Raw genomic sequence first — 21,145 nt, 5'->3', positions numbered from 1 at the left:
ACTCTAGACTCAGACTGCTCAAGAATAGCGAAGGAAATGGCGATGATGAGTGGACTTTTTGTCGAGGGAAAGAGACGAGAATAAGAATGATCAGAAAAATCTTCCAAGATTATTGCCCGAAACTGGACGATCCAGGCAACGAACCTTGAAACACAGAAACGAAGAAAGTGGAACGAAATGCACCAATCACGAAGATGTGTTTCCTAAGAGGTCCGCTAAGATGATTGACGGAACAGAAAAACCCAAAATTCCTTTGAAGTTTGCACAACGCGCAGCGGGATACAACGAATTTGGCTATAAGAAGGGATTTTTTTGGGTATTCAAAACTAATCTTTCTATTTTTCGTGTTATATCATTCTATGTTTCCTGGAAATTTTTATTATGGCTCGGAAATTCGGCATGGGATTTTTTGGGGGGATAAATTTTGGTCCAGCGATTTTTTGGGGTTTTGATCTTTGCCCCCATTCGATCATCCCTGTAACTTGAAATCCGGAATACCCCCTCTGGGCTTGAGTTAAGCCATGTTAAGCTGAAAAGGACGCTGAATTTTTCACACTTTCCATCCCAAGTTAATCTATATTTTTCTGATTGGAAACTGTGTGGGGGAGATCAATGAAAAAACCAACCTTCTTAAAGCCGTAAAACGCATCTAAAATTGAAAATTCCCGGGAATTTTTGTGGATTTTAACTCCGGCCCTACAGTCCTCCTTCCATGGGGTTCTGGATAATTGGCCAGTTCCATTCCCCTCAGATGAAGCCTTGCAAATCGCCGGATTATTTCATCATACCCTGGGGCCCGTTTCTCGAAAGTCCCGATAATTAACGGGCCCGGTAAGCTGTCGCGGTTTCCATTAAAGATCGAGGTTTGAATAGTTTTGCATCTTACATGATAAAACTGTCAGTTAACGAAACAAAATGCAGTAGTTTGCTAACCAGGACTCGCGCTCTTATTCTTTTTATTTCGCTTTGAATACCGTAAAATTCCGAAAATAAGCCCCTCCATGTATAAGCCCCTCCAAATATAAGCCCCCCAAACTCGTAACGCAAAAAACCCTCCGTTAAATCGCCCCTCCAAATATAAGACCCCGGGGGGGGGGGGGGGGGCTTGCACTTGGAAATTGCCCTCAAATGCAAAGTAAAATAAGGCAAAAACGGTAAATTTCCTTCTATTTATAAGGCTAGCCCAATCGATTTTGAAACGCAAATTTCCCTCCGTAGATAAGCCCCTCCGAATATAAGCCCCTCCAAAAATAAGCCCCTCAAAAAGGGCCTTTGAAAAATATAAGCCCCGGGGCTTATTTTCGGAATTTTACGGTATTTGATTTCGGGCCCGTAGAGTTAACGGGACTTTTGAGAAACGGGCCCCTGGACGCGGCGGTAAAGAGATTGTTAGCCTGTGCCAGGCTCTCAGACAGTATAGTATAGGACGTATTAAACGAGCAAAGCGAAAATAAGACGCGCGCGAGGGTTTGCCGGAGAAAGCCTGGAGCGAGGACGCCGCCACCTTGGCAAAACCTTGGCAGTGCGTTGAGTTTGAAGCGTTGAGTGCTCGCTTGACGAGAGAGGATAAAGTATAAATGCTATCGTGTTTTAATTCCATGACGTCTTTTAGAAAACTTGTGAAGTGTTGCTTGATTGACATCTAATTGATCTTTTATTGAAAGAAAAATATGTGCTGCCGGCTATGACTCCAGTTTCTCTAAAATCCCCCGAATTTCTTGGAGGGAAACTTGAGGGTATGATCGGAGTTCGGGTTATCAGCTATCTGTTGCCAGATTTCCCCCCTTTCCGTTGTTCTTGCTTTAAAACGATATGGTTCTGTTATGAGAACTTCCCATACTAAGGCGATTTTGATCTTCAGACCACTCCAGCGCTATTAAAAAACTGAAAGTGACCAAAATAAAATACTTATTATGAAAGCGGTCAGTGTAAAACGCAGACTGCGGACTGCAGACTGCAGACTGCGGACCAGGGGTAAAATGCAGACTGCGTGTAAAATGCAGGCTAGGGGTAAAATGCAGAATTAAGATCGACTGCAGACTTTTTAAACATTTGTGCTCCTTCTTCTCCAAACAGGTGAATTATAGCCTCAGAGCAGGCGTTTTACTGTATTGAATCATTTTTTGACTCGCCCCAACGCTCGGTCAGTCGCAAGTCCAAATCGATCGCGCAGCAAAATACGCCTGCTCTGGTATCAGTTACACACCTCGCTTCCTTGTCGAAGTACATTGCACATTCGCCAGAAGTTTCAATGAACGTCCGAACAGCTTAGGTCCGCGTACCTTCCTCTGGCTTGATTTGCAATACTTTCATAGAAGGTCATCCAAATTTCCTGCAGAACATCTTTCTTTGTTGTTGGAATGATTTACTCTCATTTTTATCGCCATAATTCTTTCTGTACAGTATTTTGGGTCAGCAGCTTTTATTTAAGCGTAAACATCGTGTTGTACCGGGGGGGGGGGGGGGGGTGATGAACTCGCCAATCGCTCCAATAGGGATCGCGCGGCGGATGATCTTGGCCATCGTGACGTCACGAGAAATTTATCCCGGGAACTTTAAATCGTTTCAGCGAGCGAAATTGTTTCGTGGTTTCAAGAGGTAAAAGTCGAGACGTTGCGATGAAACGACCGAAGGTATGTGTTTATCTATCAATGCTATATAGTAAAATTGCAATATATTCTAGGAAAGAGCATTTCCATCGTAAAAAATCAAGAACTTCCCGAGATCGACCAGATGGTACAACTCCTACCGGGGCGTCTTTAGAGACGCATAACTAAAGAGCCCAGTAGAATTTAGTTTCGAGAAAAACAAATGACGTTAATATGGTATAGGTCTCTCAATTAGTGATAGAAGTCAGTCATCTAATAAGTTAGCAAAAATGATCAGTGGGATAAAAGTCGCAAACCTCAGGGATGTTTACAAAAATTGCGAAAGTGGCGTGGACAGGTCACGAAACATAGCGTCATGATGTTCATACTAGACTATCAAATTGTGTAAACAATTCATTAAAACTAAACAAATGTAAGAAGCGAGTGTTTTTTCCATGTTTGGAGCTGTATGTAAATCTTATTAATTTGTTTTGCTATTAAATATGAAAACTTAATGTAAGCTTATAGGTATTACAGAGAAATATCCTTTGCTTCAACAAGATGCTACAACCTTCAAGTGTTAAAAATATATATATTCCTGGTGTAATTATTATAGATACATAGTGTTGAGGGAAGTCTTTGGTTTACTTTTTCTTAGAACCGAAAAATAATTGACTTACATTGTGCCGGGGTAACCGAGTCGAGGTCATCTGTCATCTGATCTGTTTATATCAATATTGAGCGCACTCGAATGGACTGATCATTTTTACTGCTAATTTCTCCCATTAAACATCAAGGACAATGTTTTCCACTATTGCTGACCTACCCTTCTGCCAAGCTTCGAATTTCCACACCGAACCGATTTTCTAAAACATGCGATGTTAATATGCGATCATGCAAATTTCTGCGACAAATAAAATTGGCTTAAACTGTTTACGAGGTAATTATCAACAGAATATAATACAATTAACTCTCCTTCTCGGAAAGAGCTGTTGCAACTATACTTTCCCTCTAACAAAAACTACTTTGAAGTTTACTTATCCCGAAAAGAGAGCTTGAATAGGTGGTACTATTGGCATTATTGGAGATAACAGCAAAGTAATGAATACCATTCCATCAGTTTTGGGACTGTACCTTGGCGGCTACGCTGGCACACTCGAATGGACTGATCATTTTTTCTGCTACTTTATCTCAATTAACCTCAGAGGCAATGCTTTCCAATAGAAGTAACCTACCCTCATGTCAAGTTTCGATGTTCAACACCTCACCGATTTCGAGAAAAGCGATATTACTGTGCGAACATGCAAACTTTTGCGGCACATTATTCCACTCGAGGAAATTGACCGAAACTGTTTACAGCTCTCATACGCGTTATTTTTTTGGATTAATGCACATTTCACTCACCTGCTCGGAAAGAGATGTTGGAACTGCACTATCCTACCGTGACAAAAACCATTTTGGAGCGTCAGTATCCAGGAAAACCAACTTTACAAGTAGCATTTGGAAATGGCAACGGCGCCATTTCCGAAAACTCCTCGAAGTTGCGCGCGCTTCTCTCTTCGTGACGTCACGATGGCCAAGATCGTCAGGACAAACAAACTACCAAGTTCACCCCCCCCCCCACCCCCCGCCTGTGTTGTACCAATTCACGGTCAAGTGTACCGAAAACTGGAGAGTGAGGTCTCTCGGACAATGGATAATAGAAAGTAAAGTCTATCCATTATCCATGCTCGGACGGAAAAAAAAAGGTTCAAGATTGCGATTATGTTTTGGGGTCGTCGACGAATATCCAGAGAAGAATGAATGGATTTGTGAAAGCAGATATACGTCGTCAAGTAAGTGTTTGTTTTGCGGGATTTTATTTGCCCTTAAACCCTTCCGCGACTACAGTTTATGCTCGGTCTGCAACTTGCCCCAGCCTACGTTTTACTCTCAGTCTGTAGTCTGCATTTTACACGCAGTCTGTATTTTACCCCTGGTCCGCAGTCTGCAGTCCGCCGCAGTCCGCAGTCTTCCTCTTCTGACCGATTATGAAAGTTAATAAATGAACCATGGCGTCTTATTGAAGATCTCAATTTTCTCTGACATGTTCAATTTAATAAGCCGAGATATTTGTTTCGCAACAATTTTTATTCTTCTCTTCTCTTAAATTTTTCAAATACTATTCTACAGCGAGAACGTTATTCCCTTAAAAATAAGCAGTTACATAGTTGCGGCCAAAACACTGAACCCAAAAGGCTTGATAGCAAAAAAATAAGAGTCAATCTCGAGAGAAAACCACACTAAAAACACTTAAATGTGTCCCTTGAAGTGAAATAGATCGAAAATCCTATACGAAAAGCGATTTCTGCACTGAAAACAAGAAAACCGACTCACCGTTTAACGAGGCGGCCAAACTCCTAGTTTACGGCGTCCGTAGTTACTAAAACAAGGAATGACCTACAATGACCTACAATGATCTACAATGACCTACAGTGACCTACAATGATCTACAATGACCTACAATGAGCTACTGTGACCGAACGTGTAATCCCTGTAATGAGCTAAAATGAAGATTTTAGAAAAAGACAAAAAAAAAATCAGGGGACATGTGTGCGTAAACGTAACGCATTTAGTCTACTGCATGAGCCCATTTAACGATGACAGCATCTCTAATTATTACGCTTGGAGATAAATTTACAGTGTAATAATTCATGTATGATGATACTGTGACTTTTGTCCAAACCATCCCTTGCAACCTTTCGCATTAGTTTTATTTTGTCTTGTCTCTTTTTCAAACAAATTGAACAAACACAGTCACCCCAACAGTCGATCCAAGGGGATCTTCAAGGGTAGTTTCGAAAACGAAGCACTCGAAAACGAAGACCGAAGCACGAAGCACCCAAATCTCGAAAACGAAGCACCCAAATCTCGAAAACGAAGCACCCTAGATCGAAAACGAAGCACCCAAAACTCGAAAAAGAAGACCCCTAAATCTCGAAAACGAAGCACCCTATCTCGAAAACGAAGCACCCAAATCTCGAAAAAGAAGACCCCAAAACTCGAAAACGAAGCAACCCTATCTCGAAAACGAAGCACCCAAAAACTCGACAACGGTCTGTCCTTTATAAACACGAGACCAATGTAAATACAGCAGAAATCAAATGGATAATGAATCGAATTCAGTTCAAATCTACTCAAGTTGTAAATGCATTTCCGCCGCTGCGTGGGAGGCCCAGTGGGAGGCTATGTTTTGGACGTGATCAGAAAACCCCGAACGCCCAAACTATTTCTAGAATGTTACTGTATTGCCAATAAAAGCCAGTCAGGTGTTAGTCGCCCCACCGGCCGCCTTCTCAGTAGTTTAACTCTCCCTTTTTTTTTTATTCACTCCTTTTAATTTAAAATTCTCCTGCTCCCCACCATAGAGCCTGAACCAGGCTATTACCCTAGAACAAATTCTGCCGGGATCTGATCTGATCTGATCACGCAGTGTCATAAATATCCAATATGGTAGACTGCAAAACAGTCGGGTTTTTCTCTCAAAATCAGTAAAGAAGTCGGTAAAGCGTGGCTAAGAGTAATAAGGGCGAGCCTCACACTCCGTTTTCAGCCTCGTTTCAGACCTTTTGTGTTACTGCTCACGCGTACTTGAATACGCCAAAATCTGCTGACAGACAGTTTTGAAGTCTACATAAACGTGCATGTGTACCGAAAAAACGCATATTAAGGTAAGATGTATCAAGTATAGCGAGACCAATAATAAAATTAATACAATGTATCCTATCTAGAAACGTTCAGTTAAACAGTTGGTAGGCTCTTATAAAACCTTGGGATTGATTTTGTGGACCTTTGGAGGTGCGAACGCATCCGCTTCCTCCACCTGATTCGGATTGCGTCATGCAAGACGTAAAGTTGCAGTTATTAAAGCTACAGTGGTTTCGAGTTTTGGGTGCTTCGTTTTCGAGATTTGGGTGCTTCGTTTTCGAGATTTTGGGGTCTTCGTTTTCGATCTAGGGTGCTTCGTTTTCGAGTTAGGGTGCTTCGTTTTCGAGTTTTGGGTGCTTCGTTTTCGATCTAGGGTGCTTCGTTTTCGAGTTTTGGGTGCTTCGTTTTCGAGATTTGGGTGCTTCGTGCTTCGGTCTTCGTTTTCGAGTGCTTCGTTTTCGAAACTACCGATCTTCAAGGGACGTAAGGGAAGAGATGAACAAAGGAGGCCTTCAAATTCTGACCCTGTTTAAAAGAAAAATTGTCATTTTTTTTTTTCAAATACCCTGGCCTGTATAAGACATCATAAGACCCTTTAAATGGCTTTCGGTCCAACAGGATGCTCTGTTTGTAATGCATCAGTCAATTCCACCTGCGCCCAGCCCCCCCCCGGGCAACTGCGGGGCATTTGCTCGCCTTGTCAGTCCCGGGGGTGGGGCATTTGCAAATGTTGCACTGCCCGGGGGCCGGGCATTTGCCAACCCCCGGGCCAATCCCGAGCATTTGACACGCACGCGGTTTCCTATCAGAATATAAGGTTTTACTGGAAGAAAAGCAGAATGGCTCATTTGTCAAGGACAGAAATAAATTGTAGAGGGTTGTAAAGGCATGTTCTCGATTTTAAATGTATGTATGCATTTCTTCATTGCTTATCAAGCCAGAATTACGTAGCGAAATTCGAGCTATCGATGTGAATCAACGTTTTTTGGTTATTGAATCAAATTTCTGTTGATATTATTTGAAGAACATCCTTTCATATTTATAAAACTATTCATAACATATAACTTTACAGCGCTCTATTAATTTTAATTTCAATAATTTGATACCAATACTAAAACCATATTAAAACTGGTGCAAGTCGTCGCGGAGTGAAGTCTTAATTAGAATCCTCGTGCTATTACAAAGGAAGACGTTAATTAAACCAAAAAAATCGCACATTAAAATGCTTAAAACGGCACTATTTGACTGTGCGATCAATGAAAAATGTTACAGTGTTGACGGAAGACGGGGCATTTGCCCTCTTTTTTTGTCCCCACCCCGGGGAATTTGACAACTCAAGAGTCCCAACCCCCGGGAATTTGCCATCCAAGGCAAAAAAAATGCTAATGCCCCGGGGTCAGCCCGGGGGGGGCCTGGGCGCAGGTGGAATTGACTGATGCATAACGCTAAGTAGTAAAATCCATATCCTGCTCAGCGGCCCATACTAAGGGAGTGACTGCAAGACTTCCGTCAATACAGGGTATAATAGTGCTATACCGCTAAAAACGCGATTGCAATAATCTATTTTCAACTTTCTCAAGTTACCTGAGATCAGGTACAATTTTTGTTTTGCCTTTTCAAAATGTGCTTGGCAATTTAATACTATAAGCCTAGTGTCACGTCCAAGCGTGACACAAGACAAACATCATTGTCTGTCATTTTGTAGCTCATTGTAGGGTTTATTTTAACTCATTTTAGCTCGTAGTAGCTCATTGTAGCTCGTAGTAGCTCATCGTAGATCATTGAAGATCATTGTACATCATTGTAGGTCATTGTAGGTCACTGTAGGTTATTCCTTGTTTTAGTAATTACGACACACGTCCCCTGATCTTTTTTTTTTTTATCTTTTTCTAAAATCTTCATTTTAGCTCATTACAGGGATTACACGTTCGGTCATAGTAGCTCATTGTAGGTCATTGTAGATCATTGTAGATCATTGTAGGTCATTGTAGGTCATTCCTTGTTTTAGTAACTACGTTTCAGCGTCGCGACTTCAGGTCGACGCTGCGGCATTATGCTAATTAGTTCCAAGAATTGAACATTTCACTTCCGGTTGACGTCCTCCTCGGCCGCGTACAGTCTTAAGGTCCCTATTGTAGTGGACAACATTTCCAGATTTCAACTTGGAAAGGAATTTTATTGCTAGAAATATATTTATTATGAAAAATCCGATCGATTTCGGTAAAACGGTGGAAACCGGTGTGTACCCGTGCTTGCCCAATTCCCGGGCCCAATTGTCCTCTTGGTGAATCTCCAACAACTAGCCGTTGTCTGGGGTTGGATGTTGGCACGTCTGATTGTGAAAGTAGAACTTTTTTATTATGAACTTCATAAACTTTCGTAGGTGAAAGTCGAAAAGCTAGAAAACTACTGTTTGACACTCAAATGACAGCAATAAAGCTGGGATGGGATTCGCACCCTCGCGGGATTTATTTTATTTCCGTTTTTTCGTAGCAGCAGCCGAGTTCCGGTTAGGTTTCGGTCGATATTTGATAGATAGGATTTCGTGACGTGTTGACACTAAATAACATCAAACCGCGTCGTTCAATGCAATACAGCTGAGTCTATTACAGATTTAACATTGTTTTAGTGATATAAACTGGAAACGACAGTATTGACCGTTTTATAACTCAAACTAACTCAAATATAACATCTTCGCTGCGATCGATCAAGTGAGCGGAAGTCGACGGGATTTCAGTCATTTTGTAAGACGCCGCTGACATATCGATGACTCATCTGGTTTATGTTTTAATAACTAGTGGCCTATTACTATGGCGACAAAGACTTGTCATGGCGGCCATATTGGTAAACGAATAAGCATGGAATATTGCTAAAAAATAAGTATATTTTGTGCAGTTGATCATTTTTCTCTGTTAAATCAAGCTTCGAAGGGAATTTTGTCCCTCTAGATAGCAATCCAAGGTAAGTTTCTAGTACAAAAAAGAAGCAATTTCTGATCATACTTTAGAATTGTAGATTTAAGTTACATTTCAGAAATTTTGAGGAATTTTGAGGAATAATGTAATGGCGTTGGAGATGTGCAGTGATTGTGTGCTTTAAATGTGGAAGGAAGCTATGTCCTTTAATTTCTAATTAATATATTATTTACCGTAATTCGTATCGAATAGGACGGCAGCCTTGCTTTTCTTCCACAACTGTAGACTGTGTTTTCGAATTCCTGTCGGGAGATATTCCTTTTCTCGCCGCGTTTTTAAGAGGGTAGTAAAAGGACGCTATGCTTTCCTTGCTTGCTCGGTTTTTTTGCTTAAAACCAATAATCTAAAAGACAGGGCCCGGTTCCTGAAAGGCGGATTAGTGTTAGAATGAGTAGAAGGAAGAAACCTTTGGAACATATTCCCTGGAGTGTTTTCGTAACTGGGAAGACCTCTTTGGAGTTTGTACCTAAAAACAGGGCTTCTGATATTTCGCGCGGTCGTAGAGCAATGAAATTCTGGTAAATATATTTGTATTTGAGGGAAATTTCCAAGTACAAGCCCCCCGGGGGCTTATATTTGGAGGGGCAATTTAACGGAAGGTTTTTAGCGTTACGAGTTTGGGGGGCTTAAATTTGGAGGGGCTTATACATGGAGGGGCTTATTTTCGGAATTTTACGGTATATTATTTGCCGAAATCAAAGTTGATGTTGTTGATGATTAACCTCCGAGACGAAACAGCTGTTTTGGTTGCTTACATGAGAAAAAAGTGATCATACTAGCGTCTATTTCTAAACATTAATTTTGTTTGGATTGTAGCATTAAGCATAAAAGCATTGCCTTTTATAGTTGTTTCATTAAAAAAGAATAGCCGGTTTAAAAATGCTTCAAACCATAATGAAACCCCTCTTAAATCATATGCGTTTAATATTTTGGTTTTATCTCCGCTCTTTGGGCTCATTTTGTAAAGCTCTGTTTTGAAAAAAGGGTGGAAAGTGGCAGACTGGAGAGCTAAACTGAATGTGGTTAATTTATTTGAGTAATTGCCTTTAATAATTATGTTTTGTTTGATTGGTGTTGTAGATGTCCATTAAAAATGACCAGGCCCAGCTTACAAACTCAGCAGGCAAACTGCCTCGCCTTCCACCCATCACAGCACCGACATCACCAAGCTCAAAGTTTGAGAAAAGTTACCTTAGAACTTACAGGAGAAGTGAACACATGCAAGGACTTTTGACCAGTAAACTGTAAGTGGTACTGTACTTGAAAGTATTGTAGCTAATGGCCTGTAGAGGGTTATGTACTTTAGTTTTCAATTGAAGGGCTCCCTACAAAAAACTTCCTCTCCAAAGGGGAAATGACGGGCCACAGGTGGACCTTGTTTATAGAGTCCTCCAATTGTAAACATAGAACTGTTTCCAAAAGTTTTAATTAAGTTTCTTGTGCCATAATGGTAGTGGTATGAATTGACTGGGATTAAAAAAAGACTCATGAGAAGAATTCCATATAAGATGGCCACAGTGTGCTCTTTGGCCATCCCTGGAACACATCAAAAACATACCAAATGTATCAGAAAAGGGACATCATTGGACTCAACTCTGCTTGCCACATACTGTGCAAAATTCTAGGCCTATTCACAGACTGTCTATTTTCTCTTTAGTGATTGTTGAGCCCACATACACACACATGTATTGTCAGAAATAAAATCTGCAGGAGTTTTATTACTTGCAAGTGCAAAGAGGTGGGGGTGGGGAAAAGAGAAAAATGATAGATGGTCTGTGGACATCTTTGAAAGTAACTGAAACTTGCATTTCCCAGGAAAAGCAAATGAAGCTTATTGTTGGATGCTTTCATAGTTTGTCTTCATAGCAATTGCAAAGTCACATAATTTTTGTAACCTCAGTCTACTTAAAAATATGAAAACAGTTCATAAATCTTTCCATCTTCGCCTTTTTGCCATCTTTTCTTCAAATGATGTGAAACAGCTCTAGCCCGTAGTTTGAGGAGGCCTAACCTCTCATAAGCTCCTATAGTTTCTGTTAGGTCTCCTCACCACTTCTTTTTTTCTTCTTTTCCTATATTTTTTGTAATTATTGTGGGGCAAATATTTCTTTATAATAGGTATGAAAAAGCAGTTCATGCTCAAGAAGAAACAGAAGAAAGTTTGAAGAGAAGACCAATGTCGGCTGGTGAACCTGAAATGCCATCACAGGTACTCAAAAAATTCTATTCACTTGACTGTTGTTCATGGAAATAATTGAAGGGCTCTATACAAGAAATGAAATTGCTGCAACATTACAACATTATGCAGTTTGGATTACCTTTAACCCATTCGCTCCTGGAGATTTTGCCGAAAAACGCGTTTTGAAGCTAGTCGAGTGGTTTTCTGGTCACTGTCGTGCTATAAAGAGCTAAAACTTACCACAAACCGGTTTACAGGTCGTACACTTTCGGCCTTCTGATCCAGATGCAAAATATCGGTTTGCGAAGTTCGGGCATGCGCAGAAAGCAAAATTTCGACAGTTTTTGGGTTTAAAAGTGACACAGCAGTCTTGACTTTTACTTTTCGCCTTCTCTCCTCCCTTCTTTTTTCGCTTTTCTTGCCTCATTTTTTTTTCTCTTGCTGGGCATTTAGTAGGCTTCAATTTGGTGTGAAGAGTTTTTAGGAAAGCTTTTAGGATCTTAGGATTAGGTGAAAGGAAAGGTAGGTGGGTAATGGAACAAGATTTTCATGGAGATTTTCAGGTCAATGTCATGTGGTTTTTTGCTTCTTTCTCCGGTGTCCTTGACTGAATTGTGCTCATTCTGGTATGGTTTGAAAGATCTCTTCACTCTGCACAAGTCAGCGAAGAAAGTTGTCCTTGACCGTTAAAACTGATGACATCACAAAGGGTAGAAAGGACCTGGATCGGCATGGGCGGTTACGGGCGGTTCAGGGGCGAATGGGTTAATAGAGAAAGAATTTCCGCCTTGGGGTGTGTATCATATGTCCTGAAATGAGAAATCAGACTTGATTTGATCCATGGGAGTAGATTACATTTGAATTTGTAACTTTAATATATCGCGGAATACAAGAACCTGTTTAGCCAAGCAAGATCAAGCAGGTTTTATCCGTGGATTTGCGTTAAATTATTATAGACATTAATTTTTACCAACGAGTTTGACTTTGAAATTGCAAATTTATACCAAAAAATACTGTAACAAACTGTAATTTCTACAACAGAAACAAGTTTATTTATAAAAAACTGAATAAATTTTCTTTATGGGCCTTGCTTGCATAAAGCATGTTTGCAATGTACAGTTGTGAATACTTATTTTAGGGACCAAACCCAAGTTTCTTTATACTTTAATTCTTTTTCTCGTATCTCCTTCATAGAAATTAAGAACCTGCATTTAATTAAGAACCTACTTATCCTGAAACAACTGATAAGTACCCCAGAATACAAGAACCTATTTTGCCGGACTTAAAAAAAGTAGGTTCTTACACAGGGTAGTTTACTATACATGTATTTTAAAACAAGACTACAGTAGCTCCAAAATGCATTTAATCTTATAATAATATTAGTACTATAACAACTACAAGTGCTATAAATTTCACTTTTATTTGTACATCTTCTAAAATGTTTGTGAAATTACATGTACAGGTAAAATCATTTTAGCATTTCCTGAGGTGAGAATCATTCTTTCGGAAATCAGAAAAGGGTCTTAAACTGTAACGACTGTTCATTTTGCAACATCCATGGATGATAGAAAAAAGTCAGTTTTAATTTCAGTTTGTACAAATGCACAACATGAATGTACAGGTCAAAATTAAATTCAGGTGAAAATTTTTTTAACCTACACTGTATAAAGGCAAATTATCAGTTTGCTTATTTTATTCACTTATTATTGAGACAGAGGATGCACCCTAAATTCACAACTGGATGACGTCGACTGCGGACACCCAAGAGATCTATAGAATTATTTGCAACTCGAGTTTCTGCTTCACTGTGCGATCAATGCCTGAGCCACATGCTGCGTGTTCAAGAAATTTATAAACCTTGCTTCACTCGGAATTATGTTTTAATCTAATCAAAGAGTAATGAATTTCTGTGCGCATTATTTAATTTTCTAGTTCTTTTACCAATAAAATCTGTTAAACATACATTCCTGCAAATATAGTGGAAATTGAGGGCCACTTAATTGTGAGCTGTGCAACCAAGAAATCAGGTAATAACTGGCCCAGCTGGCCACCAAGCGCTAAAGTAAATTTTCAGCCCTGCATGATACAATGTAATTGATTCATTTGGTGTGATATTCCTGATTAAATAAGGTCATAGCTTGGGTTAAGCTTCACTTCAAAGCTGCACGTACATGTATTCTACAACACTGTGCAAGGGGGGTGCAGAGGGGGACTACCATCAGCCATTGACCACGATAGTTTGAAGAAAGGGATATGTAACTTGATAATACTGAAATGGATAACTAGAAATGATTAACCTTGCAATACATTGGTGAGATATTGCGTAGCATTATGCAAGCACAAAGGCTGAGTAAATTACACTCATGATATATAGTTGTGCATGTACTACAAGAAAATTTAGGTGCCAATTTGTAAGCTCAGTGGAGAATGAATGGAGCCCTTCAATTTTGAATCAACGATATCAGTTTAAGAAATATTTAACTTGTCAATCTAATTTTGACCTATGACTTTCGATGTATTTTTATTTTCTATTACAGATGATGAGTACTGAGAGAAGAATAAGAGTAAGTTCATTTTATTTGCTTTTTTCTCATGTATGATTTTTTTTATTTGCAATTTAACCCTTTTCAGATGGCTAGGGTCATATATACGACCCATATGGAATGATAGTGTACATTCCTCCCTGGACCCATTTAGCTTTCAGTTTAAGTTAATAAATTGATAAGCAACATTGCCAGCAAAGATAGATCTTTCCAGCAATACCTCGCTTTGGATATTCTGACCAATCCTGACAGAGTTACACTCACCAAAAAAAGGTAACTGTTACGAAAAATTGTATTGCGTGACTAGTGTGACTTTCTAGAAGCTTCGCGAGAGTTCATAATTTGTTTATTTTAGGATCTTGTGTAAGCGTTTCTAAAGCGGTATATTTTGTAATCTCTCTATAATTAGACTATTTGGAATGTTCTAGAACTTTATTGTAAAAGTATATAAGTAGGCGAGTCTGAGTTAAGTTTAAACTAGTTTTCACAAGTGAAGAGAGTTTGACCTTAGTCGTGTTTAGTCAAGTGTGACGAAAGTAGTGTTTATTCAAGTTGGCGGAGGCCGTGTAAGTTTATCAAGTTAATTCAAGTTGGCGGAGGCCGTGTAAGTTTATCGAGTCACGTGCTGTTGTGGAGTTTTACTTTGTGGAAACTACGTTCATTTTTGGAATAAATCTTCTTGTTGCTGTTCCGACAACCCTGCGTTTAGTTTGGTTTGCAAGCTACCCGTCCTCTAAAAGATTACCCGTGTAACATCGGGGGCCTGTCCGGGAGAGGAATTCAATTGTTTGCCGACTACAGTAACCAGAAAAAGGACAGTTCAAGAAGAAGGAGTTACAGCGAAAGTAAGAAGAACTGCTACGAGGAAGTATATCAAGTGTGTTTGCTGTGAACTACTGCTGTGGGAATGGAAAAGCTTTTGCAGATAGGCAAAGAATTCGGATCGGAGGGAGAAAAGCTGCTTGAGTTTGTAGAAAAACAACAAAAGTTAGAAGATGAAAAAAGAAGAAAAACGTCGAAAACTTGAGGAAGAAAGAAGGAGAGAGGAGGAAGAGAAGGAAGAAAAACGTAGACAGTTAGAAGATGAAAAGGAAGAGAGACGTCGAATACTTGAGGAAGACAGAAGAAAGGAAGAAGAAGAGAAGGAGGCAAGGCGTAGAAGAGAAGACGAAGAAAAATTAAGAAGCTAGGCGGCAAGAACCCGATCTGAGAAAATTGGAGCTGGAAGCGGAACTGTTAAAGCAAAAAGAAGCTATTGAAGCTGCTAAGAGAGAGCACGAACTAGAGCTTGCTCGTCTAGGACAAGGCTGTAACGATACCGAACATGCTGAAGTGAGAGAGGATAGGGCCAGGGTACCCAAGCTTCCCTCATTTGTTGATGACAAGGATGACTTGGATGCTTACCTACAACGATTTGAGAGGTTCGCAACTACAGCTAAATGGGAGAAGACAGGATGGGCTTCGATACTTAGTGCTCTTTTGTCTGGGCGTGCTCTAGAGGTTTATTCACGATTATCTGAGGAGGCAGCCCAAGATTATGATCGAGTAAAGTTAGCTTTGATGAAGAGATATGACCTTACAGAGGACGGATATCGTCGTAAATTTAGAGCATCAAAGCCGGAAGTTGACGAGAGTCCTGAACAGTTTATAGTGCGACTGGATAGATACTTGTTGCGTTGGTTAGAGCTGTCGAACTCTGAGAATTCTTTTGAAGGCCTGAAAGATTTAATTGTAAAAGAACAATTTATTGACGCATGTCCAAAAGAGTTAGCTATTCACCTTCGTGAAAGAGCCCCGGAAACGCTTGTTCAGATAGCAAAGATTGCCGATCAGTACTTGGAAGCACACGGAAAGCATCTGTTTAGCTCTGCGAGCAAGAAGCTACAAGTACAGCCCAAGGTGGATGAATCAAAGAATCAGCAGAGTGATTCAACGACAGTAGTGTGTTTCAAGTGTAACGCTCGTGGCCACAAGGCTGTTAACTGCCCATCTCTGGTTAAGAAATGTTTCCTATGTGGCAAGCAAGGTCATGAAGCGAGGAACTGTCGATCAGGTAAACAGAAGTCAGGAGGACAAAGTAGGGATGGTCTCCATGTTCAGCGTGGGCAAGTGAGTGCTGGTTGTTTAGTTCAGCCACCCGAGGTTAAACCCTCAGAAGAAGTTAGAGCCTACATTAAGGATGATAAACTGTTGTTAGCCAGTGGTAAGAAGATCCTAATAGTAAGCAATGCCTGTCTTGAACCTCTGTCTGGCGACCGGTTGAAAATGCCTGTTGTTAAAGGAAGAGTGGGAGAGAAGACTGTGGATGTCTTGAGAGACACTGGTTGTAGTGGAATAGTAGTTAAGAAGAGTCTTGTGTCTGAGGACCAGTTTACTGGTGATTTTAACGTTATGCTGCTTATTGACAACACCGCGAGGAAGGTACCTATTGCAAAAATTACTGTGGATACACCTTATCTCAAGGGGCAAGTGGAAGCGCAGTGTCTCCCAGATGCCATTTACGACCTGATAATAGGTAACGTTCCTGGAGCTCAACCTGCAGATGAGCCAGACCCAACTTGGCAAGAAGCATGAGCTGTAGCCACGAGAAGTCAAGCTAAGAAAGACGGTGAAGTTACCCCTTTAAAGGTACCAAGCTACCAAGAGAGCCCCATTGTAGATAAACAGAAACTTAAACAGATGCAGAGTGAAGATGAGAGTTTACAGAAGTACTGGGACCAAGGTGATGTACTAGTGAAGGGTCAAGCTGAGATTTCTTTTGAGGTAAAGAGTGGGATATTGTACCGCATCTACAAACACCCTTTTGTGAATGGTGGGAAGCCTGTGAAGCAAGTGATGGTTCCTGTGCAGTTAAGACCCCGAATAATGGAAGTGGCTCATGGATCTATAATGGGAGGTCATTTAGGTATTAAGAAGATGACTGAGAAGATTCAGAGTGCATTTTATTGGGCAGGTATTCTAGGTGATGTAACCCGTTTCTGCAAATCATGTGACGTCTGTCAGAAGACCGTAAACAAGGGATCCGTTCCAAAGGTGCCACTACAGAAGATGCCCTTGATTGATAAACCGTTTAAAAGAGTAGCCTGATTGACCTTGTTGGACCTATCAGTCCACCAAGTGAAGAAGGACACAGGTACATCCTGACACTTGTTGATTTTGCGACTTGCTATCCTGAAGCCGTTCCTTTGAAGACTATTGACACTGAAACTGTTGCAGAGGCGTTAGTAAATATCTTCAGCCGATTGGGAGTCCCTGAAGAGATTTTAAGTGACATTGGTACACAGTTCGTCTCTGATTGTATGAAGGAAGTAACACGATTGCTGAGTATCAAGCAGATCACAACCACTCCCTACCACCCTATGTGTAATGGTTTAACTGAGAAGTTTAACGGAACAATGAAGCTTATGTTAAAGAGATCGTGTAGTGAACAGAAGACAGTGGCATCGCTTTATCAACCCTTTGTTGTTTGCTTATCGTGAGGTTCCCCAAGAGTCTACTGGTTTTTCCCCATTTGAGCTGTTGTATGGAAGAGCTGGTAGAGGCCCAATGACCATCCTTAAGGAACGTTGGACGAAAGAAGTAGAGGAACCCGAAGTTAAAACAGCTACCAGTATGTTTTTGAGCTGCGTGAGAAGTTGGAAGAAACCGTTAAATTAGCCCACAGTCAGTTACAGAAGGCTCAGGATAAAGAAAAGCACTATTATGATCGCAAGACTAGAGTCAGAAAATTTCAGCCAGGTGAGAAAGTTCTTGTGCTACTACCAACTGATCACAATAAGTTGCTGATGCAGTGGAAGGGTCCTTTTGAAGTGAGTTCAGTAGTAGGCCTTAACGACTGCAGAGTTAAAGTAAAAGGAAAGGAGAAAGTTTATCACGCCAATCTCCTCAAGAAGTATTTTGAAAGAGATGAAGCTACCACAGAAGGAGCAGTAGCGGTGGTAAAAGCAGATGATCATTTTAAAGAAGATGTACACTGTGAAATTGAAGAATGTGAAGTAAAGGATGCGGAGGATGATGATAATGTTGATTTCCTAGAGATCGGTGGCCATGATGCTAAGGAATCTGTTGCAGATGTTACCACTGGGTCAAATCTCACTGACGAACAGTGTTCTGAGTTTATGGACCTAGCCAATCACTTTTCAAGTCTATTTACCGAGGCACCAGGTACTACAGACCTCGCCCAGCATCACATCAAACTTACCTCAGATGAGCCTGTTCGGTCAAGACCATATCCAGTTCCTTACAGCATGAGGGAGTCCTTGAAGAAAGATATCGCCGATATGATTAAAATGGGAGTCATTAGGGAGTCTGATTCACCCTATGCGTCGCCTGTTGTTGTAGTGAAGAAGAAAGACAATACCAATTGAGTCTGCGTTGACTACCGGAAGCTAAATAAGCTGACTGTTATTGACCCTGAACCCATGCCGACCGCGGAACACCTGTTCCAGAAGCTGAGTGGTGATAAGTTTTTCACAAAGATTGATCTTAGCAAGGGCTACTGGCAGATTACCATACCTGAGGAGGATATTCCGAAGACTGCGTTTGTAACACCCGACGGTTCCTACGAGTTCTTAAAGATGCCATTTGGAATGATTAACTCTGCAGCAACCCTGAAGCGAGCTATGAAGAAATTAATTGAGGATTTAGACGACGTCGATTTTTACTGGGACGATATATTGGTTCATACACGCACCTGGGAAGAGCATATTAAAGCCCTCCGAGAGTTGTTTGCACATTTATTGAGAGCTGGGATGACTATTAGACCAACTAAGTGTATTTTTTGGAGCGAGTTGCGTTGATTTCTTGGGTCACCGCCTAGAACAAGGAGTGCTTGGTCTACACGAGGAGAATGTCGAGAAGAGTAAGAATGCGCCAAGGCCAGGTACTAAGAAGCAAGTTCGTGCATTTGTTGGTTTGGCCGGATATTACAGAGACTTTATCCCTAACTTTGCAGCTATTGCAGCTCCCCTATCGGACCTGACACGCAAGGGTCAACCAACTAGAGTCGAGTGGGGTCAAGCACAAGAAAAGGCAATTATCAGACCATCAAATTTCATTTGACGAATGAGCCAATTCTTCGTCTTCCAGACCCAGTGAAAATGTACTACTTGCAAACGGATGCGTCAAATACTGGAATTGGTGCCGTATTAATGCAGAAGCATGATGAGAAGCTGTTCCCCGTTTGCTACGCAAGCAAGAAATTGTCAAGTGCAGAAAGGAACTATTCTACGATTGAGAAAGAGTGCCTAGCAGTAGTCTGGGGTATCAAGAGATTTCATCTTTATTTGTACGGAGTTCCCTTTGTTCTGCAGACGGATCATGAACTCCTAAAGTATATGAACAGTGCTAAGTTTGCGAACGGACGTCTTATGCGTTGGGCTATGTTTCTGCAAAGTTATACATTCAGAGTTGAAGCCATTAAAGGCTCAGAGAACGTTGGAGCAGATTACTTGAGTAGAGCTGAAGAATAAGTTTATTGACATTGAACTGCACCTGATTTATCAATTTTCCTTATTTAGGAGAAATTTGGGAAATTTCTTCTGAAAGGGGGTTATGTTACGAAAAATTGTATTGCATGACTAGCGTGACTTTCTAGAAGCTTCGCGACAGTTCATAATTTGTTTATTTTAGGATCTTGTGTAAGCGTTTCTAAAGCGGTATATTTTGTAATCTCTCTATAATTAGACTATTTGGAATGTTCTAGAATTTTATTGTAAAAGTATATAAGTAGGCGAGTCCGAGTTAAGTTTTAACTAGTTTTCACAAGCGAAGAGAGTTTGACCTTAGTCGTGTTTAGTCAAGTGTGACGAAAGTAGTGTTTATTCAAGTTGGCGGAGGCCGTGTAAGTAACAAGTTAATTCAAGTTGGCGGAGGCCGTGTAAGTTTATCGAGTCACGTGCTGTTGTGGAGTTTTACTTTGTGGAAACTACGTTCATTTTTGGAATAAATCTTCTTGTTGCTGTTCCGACAACCCTGCGTTCAGTTTGGTTTGCAAGCTACCCGTCCTCTAAAAGATTACCCGCGTAACAGTAACTTTTTGGGGAAATGTCCACTGCCAATTTCGCTGTTTACAAATATACTACTGTTTGAAAATAAAATTTGTCCCTTTCCTAAAGGGTTAGCCAGGCACCAAAATTCAATGCAAACTGCTTACAAGAAAGAAGGGCAAAGGAAAAAAGAGAGCGAGCGAGAGAGATCAAAATAGATTAGCCAAAAAGAAAAATTCAAAAGTCCAAATTTTGGCTTCTGCATGTGACTGTGGAAAACAAAAAAGCTGTACGTCAGATTAGTCGGAAAATGTGCCTCTCTTCTTGCAAACTCATTTTAGCCATTATTATGCTAATTAAGGCAAAAACTAGTCTAAAGGAGAGTAATTGGTGAAAATTGTGGTGTCACCATGGATAATAGAAAGACTGGATAGGAAACTGGCTGACGCAATCGGTTCCAACATAGTGGAAAAATGTGACGTCACATTATCGAGAGCAATTCAACCTCAATCGACGTTTTGTGCGTCTTATGTTTCCTTGCATATTTCACTCTCTCTGTCTTCGACTATACATATCGGCCATGTTTTGAAGTAAAGGATGAAGAGGACTTGCTCTTGGAGAAGACAGTTAGAGGGTACAAAACCGGTAGAGGCAAAAGACAGAGGAAATGATTATGAAACCTGTGAGAGGGACGAATGACTCCAACGCCCGAAAAATTTATGCACCAAATGGGAAGCCTAACTACATAAAAAGTATGCGAAAACTTACATATATAGAGCTACAAAACACCTATAAAAAAGGCACAGCCTACTGATTTTCTTCAAACCACAAGAAAACCCTTTTTATCACGGTTTTCACGATTTCTTTTCTGCTTTTATCGACAAGCTCAGCGAGTGCCAAATTTTAGAAGTTAACAACCCTTGACAAAATGATTTTATTAGCGGTAAAAGTACCCAGCTCAAACAAACGTTTAATTTTCCCTTCAATTTTATTTATGGACAACCAGTGACAAGAAGTCGTATTTGAGAAATACAAAAAAGCGGGAAAAGCTCACAGCAGAGAAAGGAAATTTGCTTGCGGACCTCCGTGGAAATGCCATTTCTAAACTTTTTCAAATCAATTTTTATTGTGAAGCCAGTTGTTTTGTTATTTTCAGGTATAAATGTACCGTGACCCAAGATACTTT

The 21,145-nt window shown here is 40.5% G+C and overlaps 2 protein-coding genes across 2 annotated transcripts in view; both read left to right on the top strand.

Annotated features, from left to right (window-relative positions):
• The first annotated feature begins 9,098 nt into the window (after positions 1 to 9,098).
• LOC140947800 (dynein axonemal heavy chain 12-like) overlaps positions 9,099 to 21,145 on the top strand; it is a 118,150-nt gene continuing 106,103 nt past the window's right edge. Inside the window, exons 1-4 of the mRNA XM_073396996.1 lie at positions 9,099 to 9,236; positions 10,331 to 10,494; positions 11,369 to 11,459; positions 13,967 to 13,993. Coding sequence (XP_073253097.1) covers positions 10,331 to 10,494; positions 11,369 to 11,459; positions 13,967 to 13,993 — 282 coding nt within the window. The 5' untranslated portion in view covers positions 9,099 to 9,236. The remainder of the gene's footprint in view (positions 9,237 to 10,330; positions 10,495 to 11,368; positions 11,460 to 13,966; positions 13,994 to 21,145) is intronic.
• On the top strand, positions 14,968 to 16,986 carry LOC140947971 (uncharacterized). Its single transcript, XM_073397195.1, has 2 exons — positions 14,968 to 15,127; positions 15,159 to 16,986. The coding sequence occupies exons 1-2, from the start codon at positions 14,968 to 14,970 to the stop codon at positions 16,544 to 16,546; spliced, it is 1,548 nt and encodes a 515-aa protein (XP_073253296.1). The 3' UTR covers positions 16,547 to 16,986.

This window comes from Porites lutea, chromosome 9 (assembly GCF_958299795.1).
Source record: "Porites lutea chromosome 9, jaPorLute2.1, whole genome shotgun sequence".
NCBI lineage: Eukaryota > Metazoa > Cnidaria > Anthozoa > Scleractinia > Poritidae > Porites > Porites lutea.
This window is presented reverse-complemented; position numbering and strand designations above follow the sequence as displayed.